This window comes from Dermochelys coriacea, chromosome 9, assembly GCF_009764565.3.
Source record: "Dermochelys coriacea isolate rDerCor1 chromosome 9, rDerCor1.pri.v4, whole genome shotgun sequence".
In the NCBI taxonomy this organism is placed as follows: domain Eukaryota; kingdom Metazoa; phylum Chordata; order Testudines; family Dermochelyidae; genus Dermochelys; species Dermochelys coriacea.
The window spans coordinates 35,070,375-35,090,131 of NC_050076.1; the positions used below are offsets into that span (position 1 = coordinate 35,070,375).

The window sequence follows — 19,757 nt, forward strand, 5'->3', positions numbered from 1 at the left end:
TGAAAAAAATATGTATGGCTAAGTTCACATTTCCCACACCTGTCCAACATGAGAACTGCAGGTGGCCAGCCTGTCTCACATTGGGCACCCAACAATTCAAGCACTCAGATATCTGGCCACTTTTAAAAATGTCATCAGTCTAGACACACTGGCAGTGATCAGTGGGGATGGGAAAATCTTGGGGAGTGTGAGGTATAGTGAACTAAAAGTGGTATGGAAGGGAATACAGCTCCCCTTCTGTTAAAAACAAAAAGGGTTTCTTGGTTTAGCAATACAGTGCTATTCTCCACAGCTCCCCCTTCTCCCTGGTTGGAGCACTGAGAATGGAATCTCCTGGGTCCATCTACTTTGCAGACACAAAAACAGTAGTGGTTAATGTTTTCAAACTGTAAACTGGCAGTTAGAGAACCTAATCGATGTATGCTAACCTAGCCCAGTTGCGGATCAGGTCACCTGGTAGGTCTCAGAACCTTAAAACTGTACAGTGTACTTATATGTACACTTCATACATTTTTGAAGGCAGACTTAATTATTCTCCCATTCACTAACCTTCTTCAACTCCCTCCTCCAGACTCACATCTGTTGTGACCTCTTCAGGAAATTAGCCCAGTCAGTGACCACTTTGGGGCAGTTGGGAACAGATATTTTCTTTTGTAAACCATTGGAATGATTTGGAACATCAAACTGTTCAGTAACTGACCCATGTCACCTCATTACACTTGTCCTCCATCACTTTGTTAATCCACACACACTTTGTCAATTAGAAGGCAAGATCTTCAGGGAAGGGATCATATTTATAACCTGCATATTTGCACAGGGACTAGCACAGTGTGTTCCAGTCTTGACTGACTGGTGCCTTTTGGCCCGGCCACAATGCAAATAAATAATATGCCAGAATTAAACTACTGTTCCTTTAAAACGTTTGAATTAATTTCAACGAAACCAACTGGACGAATTTTCAGGAAGGCGCCTGGTAAAACAAGTTGAAAGACAAGTGCAACAGGAAGGAAACCAAAAACAAAAAGAAGTACAGTAGCTGGAATAAAAAGGGAACAAAGTTGAACTAGGAGAAACAAAAGAACATGGAATGTTAAAAAGGGAACTATACCAAGGCGGGGCAAAAGGGAATCAAGAACAAGCCACAACAGACAAGGTTTGATTGCATCTGAATTTAAGAAACCTACAATCCAATAAATGCAAAGGAAAAAGGGAGAAAAGAAAGGGAGGGAAATCAGTGCTATTAGAATATGAGGGACCTAACAGAATGAGGGGAAAGGGAAGCAGCTCTGGAAAAAGTGATGAACTGAGATTAGAATCTGGGTGGATAAATGGGAAACAAAGAGGTGTTGTTGCTGTTTGACAATCAAGAGAGTTTAGCAACTTTCCAAAAGAAGTGCAGAGAAGCATTAGCATAAAAGAAGGGGTGGCAATAAAGAGAAAAGTGAAGACAATCCCCGCCCCCCAGTAAAAAAAGAAAAGTCTTAAGAATGATTGTGGATCATATAAGTGCAAAAAAAAAAATCACTTATATTCTTGGGTAGCAGACTTGAAGAAAGAGACTCCGGGGAAAAGAAAACAGGACACAATTGTAAGAAACCTGTGCCTGCATTGGAAATTAGCCTGTGTGTGTGCTGCAATGGCTCTGGGTGTAGTCATTGGGGTTGCTAAAGTATAAAACAAAAGATTAGACTAAGATTTGTTGAAACCTGAAGAGGATGATGTTCATGTAGCTCAGAACAAAGATTACTGTGTTTGATGAAAAGAAAAGGAGTACTTGTGGCACCTTAGAGACTAACAAATTTATTTGAGCATAAGCTTTTGTGAGCTACAGATCACTTCATCCTTTTCTTTTTGTGAATACAGACTAAAACGGCTGCTACTCTGAAACCTGTGTTTGATGTGATACTAGCTGTCAAGCAAACATGCCTGGACACTTGACTTTGATATTAACTGTGGGTCACATTGTGCCCTGCTGCTCCATGGATGCACATGAAAGTGGGGTGTACAAAAAGCACCCATTTAATCCCCTGCCTGGCAGTCTCTGAATTCCCTAGAACACAGGGACTGCTCATTGCTAGCACTCCTAGCAGTGTAGGAAAAACTCTCAAACGGGATGGGGAGAATGCAGGGGTCCCCAACCCCTTGCATTGGTCCACATAGCTGACCAGGCACGCAGTGCAGAGTATTTCATAACTCTTGAAGGAGTGTAGTGGCAGATTAACTCTGAGAAGCAAACCCAATGAGAAGGAATTGTAGCCTGGGTTAACCACGCAGGTAACATGAGCTTTGTTAAATACATTCCTGATATACTGTTAAGTGCACATTGAAATCCATTCTTTGCTGTTATTGTTCACAGTCTCTCAGTATCGTGAAGTATATTTGTTTATTTAAAGGCTTATCCATGATGTTGTATTTTAGCAGCAATAGTGGTATAAAAGAGAGAAAGAGAAAGGAAGGTGAGGAATAGGGTGACCATACATCCCATTCTGGCTGGAACAGTCCCTTTTTTAAGACCTGTCCCAGCTGTCCCCCCCCAAAAGGAGGCATTTGTCCCGTTTGCTCTTGCCAACTGATCAAGTCAGCCACAGAAAACAGGAGAAATGCCTACTTTTGGGGAAAAAAGTGGGGTGCACTGTGGAGGGGACAAACAGATGCCAACCCCCCCGGGGGAAGGTAGGGTTGGGGGGGCAGAGGGAAGCTGCATTCCAGCATGCGGTGCCCCCGCAGTGTTCCAGCTACCAGGCAACAGCCTGGCGCGGGGTTGTTTCCAACAACAGTGGGGGAGGGGGCGGGGGGCAAGCAGCTGGGGGGTTTCGGGTTTTCTCTTTGGGAAATATGGTCACCCTAGAGAGGAAATGTTATTGTGACTAAATGGGTAGGGTAGAAGACGTGGCAGGGTCAGAACATGCTGCTGCCACGGCTGCAACCTCAGCAGTGGAAGCAGGAATAGTGGCTGCAATGACAGGGATAGAATGAAGCAGGAGCAGAAGTTCAATAGTAGCAATACAGCTCTCTTGTACAGTGGTGCAGGCATGTGCCCTTCTGCTCTCTACTTTCTCATCTGCTCAAGTGTTGAAGATGTTGGGGTTATCTTGCCCCCCAGTGGCTAGCCTACAAAATTCACACAGGACCAAATTAATCCCAGTGTAAATCCACTGAAGTCAATAGACTATGCCAGCGGTTCTCAAACTGTGGGTTGGGACCCCAAAGTGGGTCACAACCCTGTTCTAATGGGGTTGCCAGGGCTGGCATTAGACTTGCTGGGGCCAGGGCTGAAGCCTGCGCCCCACGGCTCAGGGTCAAAACCAAAGCATGAGAGTCTCAGCCCTGGGTGGAGAGGCTCACGTTACAGGCCCCCTCCTTGGGGCTGAAGCCCTTGGGCTTTGTCCCCACCCTGTACCTGGAGTGGTGGGGCTTGGGCTTTGGCTTACCCCCCCACACACACACACCTGGGGCAGCAGGTCTTGGACGGGCTCAGGCTTCGGTCCTCCTTCTTGGGGTCACATAGTAATTTTTGTTGTCAGAAGGGGGTTGTGGTGCAATGATGTTTGAGAACCCCTGGACTATGCATTGCCTCTGATTTTGAAAAGTGATCCAAATCAGAATCCCTACTTACTGCCCTGTCAGGAAGCCTAATCAGGTGTGATGTAAGAAGGTATAAATTAAAGTTGCCTTTAAATCACTTACTTTAATTTATATATTTTACATACACACCCTGTAAATCACTTTGCTTCCTATAGTAACTCTTCTGGCCCATTAGTATGTTAGTTAAACAATTTGGACTCCCTTAGATTTAGTAGATGTAAGTAGAGCGATTTAGAAAATCTTGTATCTGTACAGAAAAATGTAGATAAAGGGATTTTTTTTGCTGTGGAAATTCCAGTGGAAAATTTTGACTTTTCATCCCTAAATTGAAAATGTTGAGACTTTCAGGTTTTCCAGAGAAAACTGAAATTTGACAAAAGCATACATTCCACACAAAAATCTGCCTAGTTGAAAAAAAAAGTATTTTCCATCCAAAAAATTGATGGAAAATTTTCAATCAGCCCTAGGTATAAGTTATACATTGGCAAGAGGGTGAAAGCTGAAATAAACCTATGGGGATCTAAAATGGTGTAACAGATGCATTGAGGTGACTGAAAACGGTACCAGCTTAGATTCCCAAGAGATTTACCCACTCAAATTCAGAGGTCATATTGAAGATGGTGTAAGCTACAGTCAGACTTCCTAAGGGAATTTAAGTTAGGGAATTTACTTCCATTGATACATCTCCTCTGAATTATGCCTGAGTTGGGGGCCAATGGATTTAAACTGGGTGTTAATTTGTTCCATAAACCCCAATATAAGAGAATGCAAAAACATCTGTTTTTCAGTTTCACTATGCCCAATTTAGGGATAACTAACAACAACAACTGTCACTTACATTTTAAATAGTGGGACAGGATCCAAAGCTGACTTCTGTGGAATCCTACCAATTTACACCCACAGAGGATCTGGTCCAATGTCCTTTCCACAGTTTACTACTATGATCCTTCTTCCCTCCCTTGCTAGCCTGACCTCCCCTGCACTTTGGGAGATCTGAACATGAAAATAGGAAAAGTTGGGAGGAGATGATTAATAAATAGACAAACTATGCCCCATTTTGCTCTCAAGTAGGAAATTAAAGTTAAAAAATTACTCAAGCATTAACTGCCTGAGAAAAATTTTCTGTGGTTAACTTGGTTGCCATTCAACACTAAATGAGCAAATAATGCAACTGAATTCCATAGCTAAAACTCTTACAAGCTGTCCTTTGTAGGCCCTTAAAATCCTGTAAAACAACAACCAATTGAATGGAATTTCTTTCAGTGTGCATTTCAACAAGAGTTGTTCACTTACACATTTTTAACAGGAGGAGGCACTCTTGTTTTCGGTGTTCAAAAAGTTTTAGTGTCTGGACCTTTTAAAAATAATTAACTGAATTTTAAAATAGCCTTCAGTTCCAGTGAAGAGCACCTGTCTTCTATTTAATGCACCATTTCCTTCACCCATATTTTAGTTGGCCAGGCCATGGCTTGCTGGAAGAAAATACGAAGCAGCAGCTGGATTTATCCTACCCTGGTCCTCTGCATTTATGGGTTTTTCTTCATGATGAGGCCATCAGAACCTTTCCTCACCCCTTATCTAACAGGACCAGATAAAAACCTGACCACTGATGAGGTATGGCTATACACTGCTTTCTCATTATATGGAATAACAAAATACTGAGTATACTTTATTCTTCAGAAAGAAAGTATAAGACAATTTCATTTACTCTCCAACACTTATTACAGAAAGATACATGCATGATATTTCCCCTGTGAAAGATTAGGAGCTCAATCCTCATTTCTGCCCTAAAGGGCCAACTGAGAATTCCCTGACAGAAGGTAATATTCAGGGGGCATGTAGACAGCATATGTTTTAAAATGTTAAGGCAACAAAGATAAAACAAAGATTTTCCTATTAAGCAGCGAACAGGGCAGTATAAGATCTGTGCATCATGCATACTTATATTGCTATATTTTATGCACTGAATTAACAGCAATGAACGTGATGCTTTCTCCAAGTTAATTCACAAAAATCACAGGATTCCTTCCTTTTCCTTCCAGGTTACAAACCAGATTTTCCCAGTTTGGACATACTCCTATCTGGTGTTGCTGTTTCCTGTTTTCTTGATTACGGACTATATGCGCTATAAACCCATCATTATTCTACAAGGCCTTAGCTTCATTATTACATGGCTGATGCTTTTATTTGTCCAAGGAGTGCTAGCCATGCAGCTGATGGAGTTTTTTTATGGGATGGTAACAGCCACTGAAGTTGCCTATTATGCCTACATTTACAGCGTTGTCAGTGTTGACCATTATCAGAAAGTGACTAGTTATTGCAGAAGCATCACACTTGTTGCAACCACAGTTGCAGCAGTGTTTGGGCAACTTTTAGTATCTTTGGCAGAGCTATCCTATTTTTATCTAAATGCCATTAGTTTGGCTTCTCTGTCCTTGGCCTTCCTAGCCTCTTTTTTTCTACCAATGCCAAAAAAGAGTATGTTCTTTCACAAAAATCGTATCCCTGAAACTCCCCGAGGAACAATGGATCAAGACACAATGTCAAAAGCAACCAGCATTAACGAGCAGCCAAGATGCCAAGATGACAAAGACGCTGCGAAATCATCTGTCATTTCCAGGACCTTGCCTGAATGCCAGTCTGACAAGCATCAGCGTCACATGCTTGTGCAGTTATACAAGGATTTAAAGGAATGCTATTGCACAAAGAAGCTTCTTTACTGGTCCCTATGGTGGGCTTTAGCCACTGCAGGCTATAACCAGATTGTGAATTATGTCCAGGTGTTATGGGACAACAGAGCACCCCCTAAGAATAACAACATTTATAATGGGGCTGTTGAGGCAGCAGCAACATTTCTGAGTAAGTAAACAATATAGTATTAAAGTTTCAGAGTAGCAGCCGTGTTAGCCTGTATCCACAAAAAGAACAGAAGTACTTGTGGCACCTTAGAGACTAACAAATTTATTAGAGCATAAGCTTTCATGGGCTACAGCCCACTTCATCAGATACATAGAATGAAACATATAGTAAGAAGATAGATATATAGATAGATAGATATATTTAGATATATACACATACAGAGAAGGTGGAAATTAAATAGCCTCTTACAGTTTGTATGGCAACTTCCACCTTCTCTGTATGTGTGTATATTTTATATATATATATACACATCTTCTTACTATACGTTTCATTCCATGCACCTGATGAAGTGGGCTGTAGCCCACGAAAGCTTATGCTCTAATAAATTTGTTAGTCTCTAAGGTGCCACGAGCACTCCTGTTCTTTTTATAGTATTAAAGTATTTCCTCTAGCAAATTCTAAAATACAAACTATACCAGATATATGTTTTAAATCATGTGTGCTCCTATGATGTGGTTTAAGTCCATTTCATGCCTATCAAGCATTCCACAGTAGGGGTAAGCAGGTTGTACATTCAAATTGTAATAGTTCATGTGAAGTACGAGAAGCCTCAAATTTAACACCATGTGTCAGGGTTCCCTCCCCACTCTGAACTTTGGGGTACAGATGTGGGGACCCGCATGAAAGACCCCCTAAACTTATTTTTACCAGTTTAGGTTAAAAACTTTTTCAAGACACAAGCTTTGCCTTGTCCTTGAACAGTATGCTGACACCACCAAGTGATTTAGACAAAGAACAGGGAAAGGATCACTTGGAGTTCCAATTTCCCCCCAAGTCCTTACACCCCCTTTCCTGGGGAGGCTTGAGAATAAACAAGATGAGCACAAACCAGCCTTGGATTTTTACAACTGAAAAAAACAAATTAGATTCTTAAAAATCAGAACTTTATTAGAACAACAACAAAAAAAAGATAAGAGAGCAACTCTGTAAGATCAGAATGGAAGATAATTTTACAGGCAGTCAGATTCAAAACATAGAGAATCCCTCTAGGCAAAACCTTACGTTACAAAAATACACATTTCCTCCAGCACAGTGAATTTACAAGCCAAAACAAAGAAAACCTAATGCATTTTTTAGCTAGATTACTTACTAACTTTACAGGAGCTGAAGGGCTTGCATCCTTGATCTGTTCCTGGCAAAGGTAACACACAGACAGACAAAAGCCTTTTTCCTCCCTCCCCCTCCAGATTTGAAAGTATCTTGTCCCCTCATTGGTCATTTTGGTCAGGTGCCAGCGAGGTTACCTTAGCTTTTTAACCCTTTACAGGTGAAAGGGTTTTGCCTCTGGCCAGGAGGGATTTTATAGCACTGTATACAGAAAGGTGGTACCCTTCCCTTTATATTTATGACACCATGCCATGTATTTCTTGAGGGGGGTGACTCTCAAAGTGTAGTCTTTAGATCACTAGAGTTTTGTGCAGTACTTGGTGGTCTGTGGAGAGCACACTGATCACATGGACCTTGTGTCCAGCTGCTAAATTCATTCTAAGGATCTCAAAATGCATTGCTGCCCTGTTATTTTTCCACATGGGCCTTGCTATGTTTGCCACTATGTTATCCATTCATGAATGGGAAGGGACACTTCTGTGAGACGCTCCCTAAGAAGACATGCATCTCACTGTGAAAAGTTAGAGAAGTCCTTCAATAGAGTATGGTGCACATTTTGAACGTATTGTTGTGTACGTTACTTCTCTTGATGAGATCCAGGCCGGTGTACTTATTAGAATTAACTATCAACTGACAGGAAGATCCGTTTAATATCAAACTTAATTTTCAGACGTTTAATGCATTCACAGTCAAATTTCAGACTGAAGCGTGGGTTTTGGAAGTAATATAGGGAGAGGTAGTAGCATTCCAGAGTTAAAGTGCACATCTAGGGTTTCATTAGAGGCCCATCGCTAGTTAAGCGTTCTCTCACATATAACCCTGTTGCCTCGCTACTCATATGAATAAAGGCTGCAAGTGGTCACTCTTTCTTTATAAAACAGGAACTTTAAAAAAAACTCTGAGCCCTAATAAGAAATTTCTAAATCCTAATTGGCATGTGTAATGTGGGGCTAGAGGAGAATTTTTTCACCAAAAATTTTAAGTGAACTGTATACTCACTATCCTGATGAAATGGGTTATAGCCCATGAAAGCTTATGCCCAAATACATTTGTTAGTCTCTAAGGTGTCACAAGGTCTCCTCCTTGTTTTCACTATCCTGAAGCAAGTTTTAAAAAGGAATTAGGGACCTGGGTCCATTGCTACCCTGCAGCTGGAATAGTTATTTACCCCAGTGCAAAACGAATGCAGAATGCTACCGTCCCGATCCAGCAGTGTTTTACACTCACTTTGCACTGGGGTAATGGCTGCAAGGCAACAGTGAATCACTCCCAAGGTGTTTCCTCAGATAAATTCTCATAACCATTCTGTGTCATGTCACATCTCCAAGAGCCCAGCAAGTGCACACATTGAGCACTAGGGTCTTTGGCCCATCATTTTCCAGAAATAATGGTATGTAAGCAATTGTGATACTTTGCCTGATTAGGAATGAGAGAACACTGTTCTCTGTTGGCACGCTACAGATTTTTCAAGACCATTGAAAGGTCTGGCTGGCCTAGCAAGTTTCACAGAAGGTCTGTGGGCTTGGCAAATTCATCAGTCAAAGGATTTGCGTCAGGATTCTGACTAACCTTCTAAAGCCATAAAGGAGTTTGGCAGATTTTAAAAGGACATGAGCAAAGCTCAGTGGAATTACTAAGCTCCCCAGGGAACCCTAAGGTATATCTACACTACGAAATTAGCTCCCGTCCCTCCCTCCCTCCCTCCGTGAACTGCAGACAATCATTTCATGCCTTTTTTCCTGGGTTACCCGTGCAGACGCCATAGCATGGCAAGCATGTCACCTGCTCAGCTCGCTGCTGCTGTTGCGAGCATTATAAACACCTTGCGCATTATACTGCAGTATGTGCAGAATCTGGCTAAGAGACAGCAGCACGAGGACGATTGTGAGGAGGACATGGACTGAGACACAGATGTTCCTGAAAGCACGGGATGTGGCAATTGGGTCATCATGGCAGCAGTGGGGCTGGTTGATACAGTGGAATGCCGATTCTGGGCCCAGCAAACAAGCACAGACTGGTGAGACCATATAGTCTTGCAGATATGGGATGATTCCCAGTGGCTGCAAAACTTTCACACGCGTAAGGCCACTTTCCTGGAACTCCGTGAGTTGCTTTCCCCTGCCCTGAAGCACAGGAATACCAAAATGAGAGCCCTAACAGTTGAGAAGCGAGTGGCGATAGCCCTGTGGAAATGTCCTACTGTGGAGGATGAAATAAGGCAGCCCTCCTCAGAAACCTTCTGCAAAGGCTTTCAGAGTACCTCCAGGAGAGTGTCATGGAGATGTCCCTGGAGGATTCCCGCTCCGTCCCCAGACACATTAACAGATTTTTCCAGTAGCTGTACTGGCCGCGAATGCATCCCAAGTCTTCAGGGCAAATCAAACATTAAACACTATTGCTTTTAAATCCCATACTGTAGTTACAAATGTGCACTCACCAGAGGTGCCTTGTTCGCCTTCAGGGTCGGTGATCCCACTTTGGGAGAGTATTGGCTCCAGGGTGATGAAAAGGTCCTGGCTGCCGGGGAGAATGGATTCACCACTTGCCTGCTGTGCATTCTCCTCTTCCTCATACACAAAATCCTTCCCCATGTTGCGTGAGACATGGTGGCAGAGTGGTGGAATCATTTTGAACCAGAAGCACAGCAAGATTTTAAAGGGTTTTGTAAAAGGTGATTGCAGCTGTAGATTCTATGTCTCTGCCTGGGAGACAGAGCAGCAGGCATAACAAAAGGATTTTTCTGTAGGCTGAAAACAGCCATTAGAGAAAAAGGTATCGGGTTACAGCACAGCAAAATTTTACAAGCCAGGTTTTTTTTTTTTTTTTCCTTTCTAACTCTCGGGCGTACAGTTAGTTAAAAACAGAGATGGTAGGATGACAGACCGCACTGTTCAACAGAAGCTGGAATTAGCCAGATTTGAGGCTGAGGAAAAACAAAAGGAACATGAAAGATGGGTAGAACTCAGACATATGGAGATGGATGCACAAGCAGCCAAAGAAAAAGAAAGAGAGGCTGCCCACAGGAAAGAAATGGAGGCAAAGGAAAAATAAAAAGAGAAGAAGGAAAAAAAGAGGAAGCATGCACTGGAGATGGAGAAGGCAAAGACTCAGCAGAATATACTGAATAACCCTAACAAACCTTCCCCAACAATCCACAAATGGGAGTGACTATGTCCACAGTATGATGAATCCTGTAATATTGCTGAATATTTTCTCACCTTGAGAGACTGTGCACACTCCATCAAATTCCTGAATCTCACAAGATGACCACATTGGTCACAAAATTGACTGGAAGAGCTCTGGACATATTCAATTAGATGCCTATTGAGAAGGTTTCTGACTAAAACTCAATGATTTGTTTTTAAAACAATTTCAAGTTACACCTGAAACTTACAGAGTAAAATTTAGTGCCCTTAAGAGAGGACCTGGACTAAGTAATGTGGCTTATGTAAACTAGATGACAGATTGTTTGATAAATGGCTCAACGGATGGGCTGTAACTAACTTTGGAGGAATGCGGGATTTGATAATACAGGAGCAATTCCTGAATATATCCAAGGATATAAAACAATGTTTATGGGATAAGAAAATGGACTCAGCAGAAAGTCTTGCTTCTTATGCTGATCAATATGAGCAGTCCCAGACTGCCAGAGAGGCGGGGCAAGCCGGAACAAAATGGGTGGAGGGAGGAGAGAGGAATAACCCTAGTCGCAGTTGGAGCGGATGGCAGAAGGGACACCCTCAGACCACATCTTACTACTGGGGACAGCCCAAGTCCCCAACCCCAAGGAACACTCCAGACACCTCATCGTCCCGCCACACTGTTCTCCAGCACCCACCTTGCCCCAGTGACCTGTCAGCTGGGCAATGTTTTAAATGTAACGAGCCAGGGCATGTAAAGGCCAGCTGCCCCAAGAACCCTACAGATGACAGTTCATTGCACCAGAATCACACCAGAGGTCCTCAGGCCCAGATACCTCCCAGATACCCTCAGAGTGGAGGGAAACTGAGTGTGGGCAGGAAGAAGGTCATCGCGTGGAGGGACACCGGAGCACAAGTGTAGGCTATCCCTATTCCTTAGTGGATCCCAATTTAATTGACCAAGAGGTCCAAGTGATGATTCAACCCTTCAAGTCAAACTCTTTTGACTTGCCTACAGCCAAGTTGCCAGTCCAGTACAAGGGCTAGTTAAGAACGTGGACTTTTACAGTTTATAATGATTATCCCATCCCCATGCTGTTGGGGGAAGACTTGGCCAATCATGTGAAGCTAGCCAAGAGGGTGGGAATGGTCACCCACAGCCAGGCTAAGCAAGCTGTCACACCTAGCTCTATTCTGGAAACTTCTACCAGGACCCGGTCAGAGATGATGAAACCGGACCCCATGCCAACGTCTGCAACAGTGGATCCAGTCACAGAGACCCAGACAGAGCCAGTCTCAGAACCGGAACAGGCGGAACAACCAGCACCCCACACCATTGCCAGCACTGAATCCAGTACTTGCAACCTCAACATCAGAGGGCCCCACCGAATCTGCACCGGCAGCAGCAGATAACCCTACTCTAGAGGCTCAGCTGGAGCCTGAACCCCAACCTAATGCACCAGCGGAGAGCGGTTCACAGTCAGCAGAAACAGCCCCATCACCTGCATCGCTTCCAGAGGGACCAAGCCTAGGTCCACAATCCAATCAGGAACTGATGTCTCCAGCATCAAGGGAACAGTTCCAGATGGAACAGGAAGCAGATGAAAGCCTCCAGAGAGCTTGGATGGTGGCACAGAGCAACCCACCACCTATCAGCTCTTCTAATAGATCCAGGTTTGTTGTAAAAGAGGACTTTTATATAAGGAAACTCTTTCTGGTGGACACCAGAAAGACTGGCATCCTCAGAGACCGTTGGTAGTTCCAACTAAGTACCGGGTAAAGCTATTAAGCTTAGCCCACGTTCATCCTAGTGGCCATGCTGGGGTGAACAGAACCAAAGACCATTTGGGAAAGTCGTTCCACTGGGAGGGAATGGGCAAGGATGTTTCTACCCATGTCCGGTCTTGTAAGGTGTGCCAAGGAGTGGGAAAACCCAAGACTAGGTCAAAGCCCCTCTCCAGCCACTCCCCATCATTGAGGTTCCATTTCAGCAAGTAGCTGTGGATATTCTGGGTCCTTTTCCAAAAAAGACACCCAGAGGAAAGCAGTACATACTGACTTTCATGCATTTTGCCACCCGATGGCCAGAAGCAGTAGGTCTAAGTAACACTAGGGCTAAAAGCGTGTCAGGCACTAACGGACATTTTTGCCAGGGTAGGTTGGCCCTCCAACGTCCTTACAGATGCAGGAACTAATTTCCTGGCAGGAACTATGGAAAGCCTTTGGGAAGCTCATGGGGTGAATCATTTGGTTGCCACCCCTTACCATCATCAAACAAATGGCCTGGTGGAGAAGTTTAATGGAACTTTGGGAGCCATGATACGTAAATTCATAAATGAGTACTCCAGTGATTGGGACCTAGTATTGAAACAGTTGCTCTTTGCCTACAGAGCAGTACCACATCCCAGTTTAGAGTTTTCACCATTTGAACTTGTATATGGCCGCGAGGTTAAGGGGCCATTACAGTTGGTGAAGCAGCAATGGGAGGGGTTTATACCTTCTCTAGGAACTAACAGTCTGGACTTTGTAACCAACCTACCAAACACCCTCCAAACCTCTTTAGCCCTTGCTAAAGAAAACCTAAAAGATGCTCAAAAAGAGCAAAAAGCTTGGTATAACAAACATGCCAGAAAGCGTCTCTTCAAACTAGGGGACCAGGTCATGGTCTTAAAGTCACTCCAGATCCATAAAATGGAAGCGTTATGGGAAGGGCCATTTACGGTCCAAGAGCGCCTGGAAGCTGTTAATTATCTCATACCATTCCCCACCTCCAACCAAAAGCCTAAGGTGTACCATATTAATTCTCTAAAGCCCTTTTATTCTAGGGAATTAAAGGGTTGTCAGTTTACAGTCCAGGAAGGAGATGAGCTGAGTGGCCTGAAGGTGTCTAATACGAAGGGAAAAGTGATGGTGGCGTGGAAGAGGTGAACCTCTCCATGACCCTTGGGCGTATGCAGTGACAGCAGATCAAGGAGCTGTGCACTAGCTACACGCTGACATTCTCAGCCACCCCAGGACTGACTGAACGGGCATACCACTCCACTGACACAGGTAATGCTCACCCAATTAGAGCCCAACCTTACCGGGTGTCTCCTCAAGCTAAAACTGCTATAGAACGGGAGATCCAGGATATGCTACAGATGGGTGTAATCCGCTCCTCCGGCAGTGCCTGGGCATCTCCAGTGGTCCTACTTCCCAAACCAGATGGGGAGATACGTTTTTGCGTTGACTACCGTAAGTTAAATGCTGTAACTCTCCTAGACAACTATCCAGTGCCACACAGATGAACTATTGGAGAAACTGGGACGGGCTCAGTTCATCTCTACCTTGGACTTAACCAAGGGGTACTGGCAGGTACCACTAGATGAATCTGCCAAGGAAAGGTCAGCCTTCACCACACGTCGGGCTGTATGAATTTAATGTGCTCCCTTTCGGGCTGCAGAATGCACCCACCACCTTCCAAAAACTTGTAGATAGTCTCCTAGCAGGATTGGGAAAATATGCAGTTGCCTACCTTAGCAATGTGGCCATATTTTCGGATTCCTGAGCAGAAGATCTATAAAAAGTCTTTGAGCGCATAAGGAGGCAGGACTAACTGTTAAGGCTAAGAAGTGTCAAATAGGCCTAAACAGAGTGACTTACCTTGGACACCAGGTGGGTCAAGGAACTATCAACCCCCTACAGGCCAAAGTGACTGCTATCCAAAAGTGGCCTGTCCCAAAGTCAAAGAAACAGGTCCAATCCTTCTTAGGCTTGGCTGGATATTACAGATGATTTGTACTGCAACACAGCCAAATCGTCGCCCCACTGACAGACCTAACCAAAAAGAAACAGCCAAATGCAGTTCAGTGGACTGAAGAGCGTCAGAAGGCCTTTAGCCAGCTTAAAGCGACAATCATGTCTGACCCTGTGCTAAGGGCCCCAGACTTTGACAAACCATTTCTAGTAACCACAGATGCGTCCGAGCGTGGTGTGGGAGCAGTCTTAATTCTGTCATCCTACCATCTCTGTTTTTAACTAACTGTACACCCGAGAGTTAGAAAGGGGGGAAAAAAATGGCTTGTAAAATTTTGCTGTGCTGTAACCTGATAGCTGTTCTCAGCCTACAGAAAAATCCTTTTGTTATGCCTGCTGCTCTGTCCCCCAGGCAGAGAGACAGAATCTACAGCTACAATCACCTTTTACAAAACCCTTTAAAATCCTGCTGTGCTTCTGGTTCAAAATGATCCCACCGCTCTGCCACCATGTCAAGGTTCCTTCCCCACTCTGAACTCTAGGGTACAGATGTGGGGACCTGCATGAAAGACCCCCTAAGCTTATTCTTACCAGCTTAGGTTAAAAACTTCCCCAAGGTACAAACTTTGCCTTGTCCTTGAACGGTATGCTGCCACCACCAAGTGTTTTAAACAAAGAACAGGGAAAGAGACCATTTGGAGACGTCTTCCCCCAAAATATCCCCCCAAACCCTACACCACCTTTCCTGAGGAAGGCTTGATAAGAATCCTCACCAATTGGTACAGGTGAACAAAGACCCAAACCCTTGGATCTTAAGAACAATGAAAAATCAATCAGGTTCTTAAAAGAAGAATTTTAATTAAAGAAAAGGTAAAAGAATCATCTCTGTAAAATCAGGATGGTAAATACCTTACAGGGTAATCAGATTCAAAACACAGAGAATCCCTCTAGGCAAAACCTTAAGTTACAAAAAGACACAAAAACAGGTATATACATTCCATCCAGCACAGCTTATTTTACCAGCCATTAAACTAAAGGAAATCTAATGCATTTCTAGCTAGATTACTTACTAATTTAACAGGAGTTGTAAGGCTGCATTCCTGATCTGTTCCCGGCAAAAGCACCACACAGACAGACAAACCCTTTGTCTCCCCCCTTGTCCCCTCATTGGTCATTTTGGGTCAGGTACCAGTGAGGTTATCTTAGCTTCTTAACCCTTTACAGGTGAAAGGGTTTTGCCTCTGGCCAGGAGGGATTTTATAGCACTGTATACAGAAAGGTGGTTACCCTTCCCTTTGTATTTATGACAGTTACTATTTACTTTATAATGTGGCAGGTATAAAACGCAACAATCTTATATTGTCTCTCTAGGTTCAGTAACCTCCCTGGCAGTAGGATACGTGAAAATTAACTGGGATCTTTCAGGAGAGCTAGCACTGGGAATCTTCTCTGCACTGAATGCTGGTTCTCTATTTCTCATGCATTTTACTACCAACATCTGGGTATGCTATGCTAGCTATCTAGTTTTCAAGTCATGTTATATGCTCCTCATAACAATAGCAACGTAAGTACAAACCATCATCATGCTGAATTATACACAGACTTCTCAAACCAATAAAAAAGTCACGAGACATTCCTTCAGTTTAAAAATAATGAAGTTAGCATTAGATTGATTACAGCTCTTTAGCTCCTTGAATTAAATCAATATATTCCCCAATTTTCATTTTAAGGGGTTGTTACAATAGTATGGTGGACTAAGACAAGAAAACAAGGACAACAGCCAACCAGTACAAACATATCCATTTTTCCTCCCACAATTACAAGTACAACACTGCCTTCAGCTGGGTGGAATGTCAATGGTGTTTGAAAGATGTCACCCACAAGTGACCACAGAATGCAGAAAGAATAAGCCATAATGTTTCTACATAAATGGGAATGTTTCAAGGAATTCAGCAATTGGTTATATTATGTTCTTTCAGCTGGTTAGGGATACCTGGTGGATATTTATTGCTGTAAGTACATTTGATATATAATATAGCTATGTCACAGACGGGGTTAAGAGCTACTAAATTAACCTACAGCTATACCTACGTATATTTACAGCTTGCTGTTAGGTTAATTGGTGCTTTTAAAAAGAACATACTGATAACAATAAACCCTCAAACCTTTGTTTTTAAAAGAGAGAGAGTCATTGAATTCAAATGGATTTTGCTTCTGTTACATAGCAGCTATATAGACATCTTCCCAAGGAAAAGCCCATTAATGGATTTCAATTCTTTCCTGATTACTTGAAAGCCATTAGAGGAGTTAAACCTGACATGTTTACAAGAACCCTGGCACCCCATCTTTCTACAATCAAGTAAAATGTACAAAATGAACAGAATTAAATAAAGAATGTGCAAAGAGCAGTATTCCTACATTCCCATATAGTAGATACAAAGCATGCATCTGTCTACACAACACACATTAGAGCTAGTGAGGAACTTTGTAATTAAAGACTTTTCATCAGAAGAAGTTCATCAAAACTGAAACTGATCGAAACAGGCCCTTTCCCATTAACAATCTCCCAACTAAAAGAAATGTTGAAAAAAGTTTCAAAGTTGTTGAAATGCTCACGTCAGCATTTCCAAAATTAAATGGTTCATTCTGTGGTTCAAAACAACTTATTTTGACATTTTAGTTATTTTATACTAAAAAAACAAAATATTTAATCAATTGAAACATTTCAAAACCATCAAAACAAAATGTATCAATTGACCCAATCTGAGGTTTTTTTCTTCCCTCCAGATTATCAATTTGTGAAATTTTTCAACATTAACTTTTCATCTCAATTTAGGACATGAAATTTTTTCAAAATCTCAAAACTTCTCACAGGATAGGAGAACCATTTCACACCCATCTCTCTCTCTCTCTCTCTCTCGCACGCACGCACATACACACACACGACTCATCTAACTCACTATTCAATCCAGCCTTCTGTTTATATTGCTTTTTTTTAAAATATGGCACAATAGAATTTTGTTCAAACAAATATTTGGGGAGGATTTTTTTCATGCAAATACAACTGTTGATGCATGAATGGGTGCATCCATGTGCACACAAAAGTCAATTTGTACTGAAAGTGCTTTCCGAGCCACCCTTGATTATTAATCCAGCTAGATGGATTAGGTCAAGTCTTAAATTCAGCCAGAGCTGCCTGGAGCAAATCTCTGGTAAATATTTTCAACCCCCCTGGAGTTTTCATAGCATGTTGGGGGAGGAGGGGGTGATTGCATGGAGGGCACCAGGAAAGACTCTGAGAATTTAAGCCGTTTTAGGTAGGCAAGTGTACGTGACAGGAAAAAAACAAATGTAAAATCTGCTGAACAGCAAATAAATCCAACCTATTTCTTTCTCTTCCTCATTCAAGAAGAAATCCAGCTGTTTTTAAATCTGGAGTCTATGAATATGGCCAAAACTATTGCTCATTCTTTGCACAAAATAGACAGGAAACGAATGTCCCAAGATTTCCTAGACCACACAATGCTCCCCTCAGAGAGATTCAACATCCCAGTGATTTCTTCAGGCATTGCTCCTGTTTTTATAAATGTTAGCTCACCCAACGTGTGACTTAACTGACCAATCTCACAGCCCACATTCTCAGTGCTGCAAATTGAGTACTCACCATAATGGTTTCCAAAAATCCATAGGCCCAAATATTACTAAACATATTTACACTGAGGTAGCGCCAAAGCCTGCTCCCCAATTTGCTATATGCTGTAGAGACTTACAGAAGGCAACAGTCTTAAATATTATATATTCAGCAACAGCAAACAATGAACAAATTCTCCAACAGAAGTTGGTCCAATAACTTTGGACCAGAGAGAACCTTGTCTCTCTCATATCTGGGACCAACGTTGCTACAAACAAAAAATATCCTGACAGGTACATGAACAGTTCACAAACAGGAAAATGGGCCAAATCTGACAGATGGTTTGCCATGAATTTCAACCAGCTCTACCAAAAAATGGAAGCCCACAAGAACTTCAGGAACCTAATAAATATCCTATGTTCCATAAAAAAAATATCGACATACTATACAATGTATTGCTAGAATTACAAGCAAACTTTCTGAGTAGAAGACCCAAAAGATACAATTTTACAAAGAAAGGTTTAAAGTAAATGCAAGGAAAAAAAGGGAGAGAAGGGAGAGAAAAAACTTAGAGGAATTCAGCAAAGATAAGAAGTAATCAATGCCACTCTCAAACCACAGACCTTACAAACCAACTGACAAGAGAAACTCTGTTCTTAAGAGGTTCTATTAGATCCCATAGGGCTCATCTGAACCAAGAATGGAAGGATAATCCAGAAGTTTGGTGATAGCCTAGGACCTGGGAGACCCAGGTTTAATTCCCTGCTCTCATATAGCCTTCCTGTGTAACTCTGAGCAAATCACTTATTTCCTCTGTGCCTCAGGTCTCCATCTACAAAATGGGGATTATAGGTGATTCCCTGATCCTAAAGGACAGAAGGTGAAACCTTTCCTCAGAGGCTATGGTAATATGGGGGGAGGGGGCATGTAAGGACAGAGATTGATAGTCAACATGTTCAAATACACCTTGCCTTGTCTACACTAGGGTGTTAATATATGTTAGTAATACATTGTAAAATGACACCTTTTATCCTAGCCTAGACATACCGTACTATATGTGAATCATTGCTCTTTCCCAAGGAAAAGGAAAGGGAATACATTCATATTCCTTGCAGTTTAACTAACCAACCATTTAATTGTAGGTTTCAGATCGCTGTCAATCTAAGCATGGAACGCTACGCTTTAATGTTTGGATTCAACAACTTTGTCGCACTGGTGATTCAGACTATTATAACTGTAGTCGTAGTTGATTCAAGAGGTCTGGGATTGAAGATAGTCACCCAGGTAAATAGTATTATTCACTTCACATTTATTGTTTGGATAATTCAGTTAGCGTCGCATGCATCTTAAACCTGAAAAAGGAATCCTTTGACATTGCAATTTCCAGTTTAAGCAATCATAATCCACTCTTCTTTTGTCCTTTTCCTTGTGTAGACAGCACTGAAGATATAACTTGGTCACCAGGTTTGAAAGTTTGCCACTGTGTTTTTACATAAAACCCATAGGATAGTCATGGTCCCTTCCCTTCACCCTTAGTAGCCCAGATCCACACCCTAGGATGCCATTAAACTGACCCTTTGACCTTTTTTTTTTTCCCCCAGTATTACCTGACCTCAGACCAATTCATGACTGAGCAGGTA

General features: G+C 42.5%; 1 protein-coding gene across 6 annotated transcripts in view; it reads left to right on the top strand.

The window, feature by feature from the left end:
- Positions 1 to 19,757, top strand: part of SLC19A3 (solute carrier family 19 member 3) — a 35,274-nt gene that overhangs the window by 6,217 nt on the left and 9,300 nt on the right. The window contains exons 1-5 of one of the 6 annotated variants that reach the window (XM_038416692.2): positions 1,029 to 1,153; positions 5,039 to 5,199; positions 5,628 to 6,444; positions 15,858 to 15,988; positions 19,260 to 19,401. In XM_038416692.2, the coding sequence (XP_038272620.1) occupies positions 5,050 to 5,199; positions 5,628 to 6,444; positions 15,858 to 15,988; positions 19,260 to 19,367 (1,206 nt within the window). In that variant the 5' untranslated portion in view covers positions 1,029 to 1,153; positions 5,039 to 5,049 and the 3' untranslated portion in view covers positions 19,368 to 19,401. Of the gene's footprint in view, positions 1 to 977; positions 1,154 to 5,038; positions 5,200 to 5,627; positions 6,445 to 15,857; positions 16,051 to 19,259; positions 19,402 to 19,757 lie in introns of those variants that run through there. The other 5 variants (XM_038416690.2, XM_043492556.1, XM_038416691.2 and 2 more) reach the window with 5 other exon arrangements.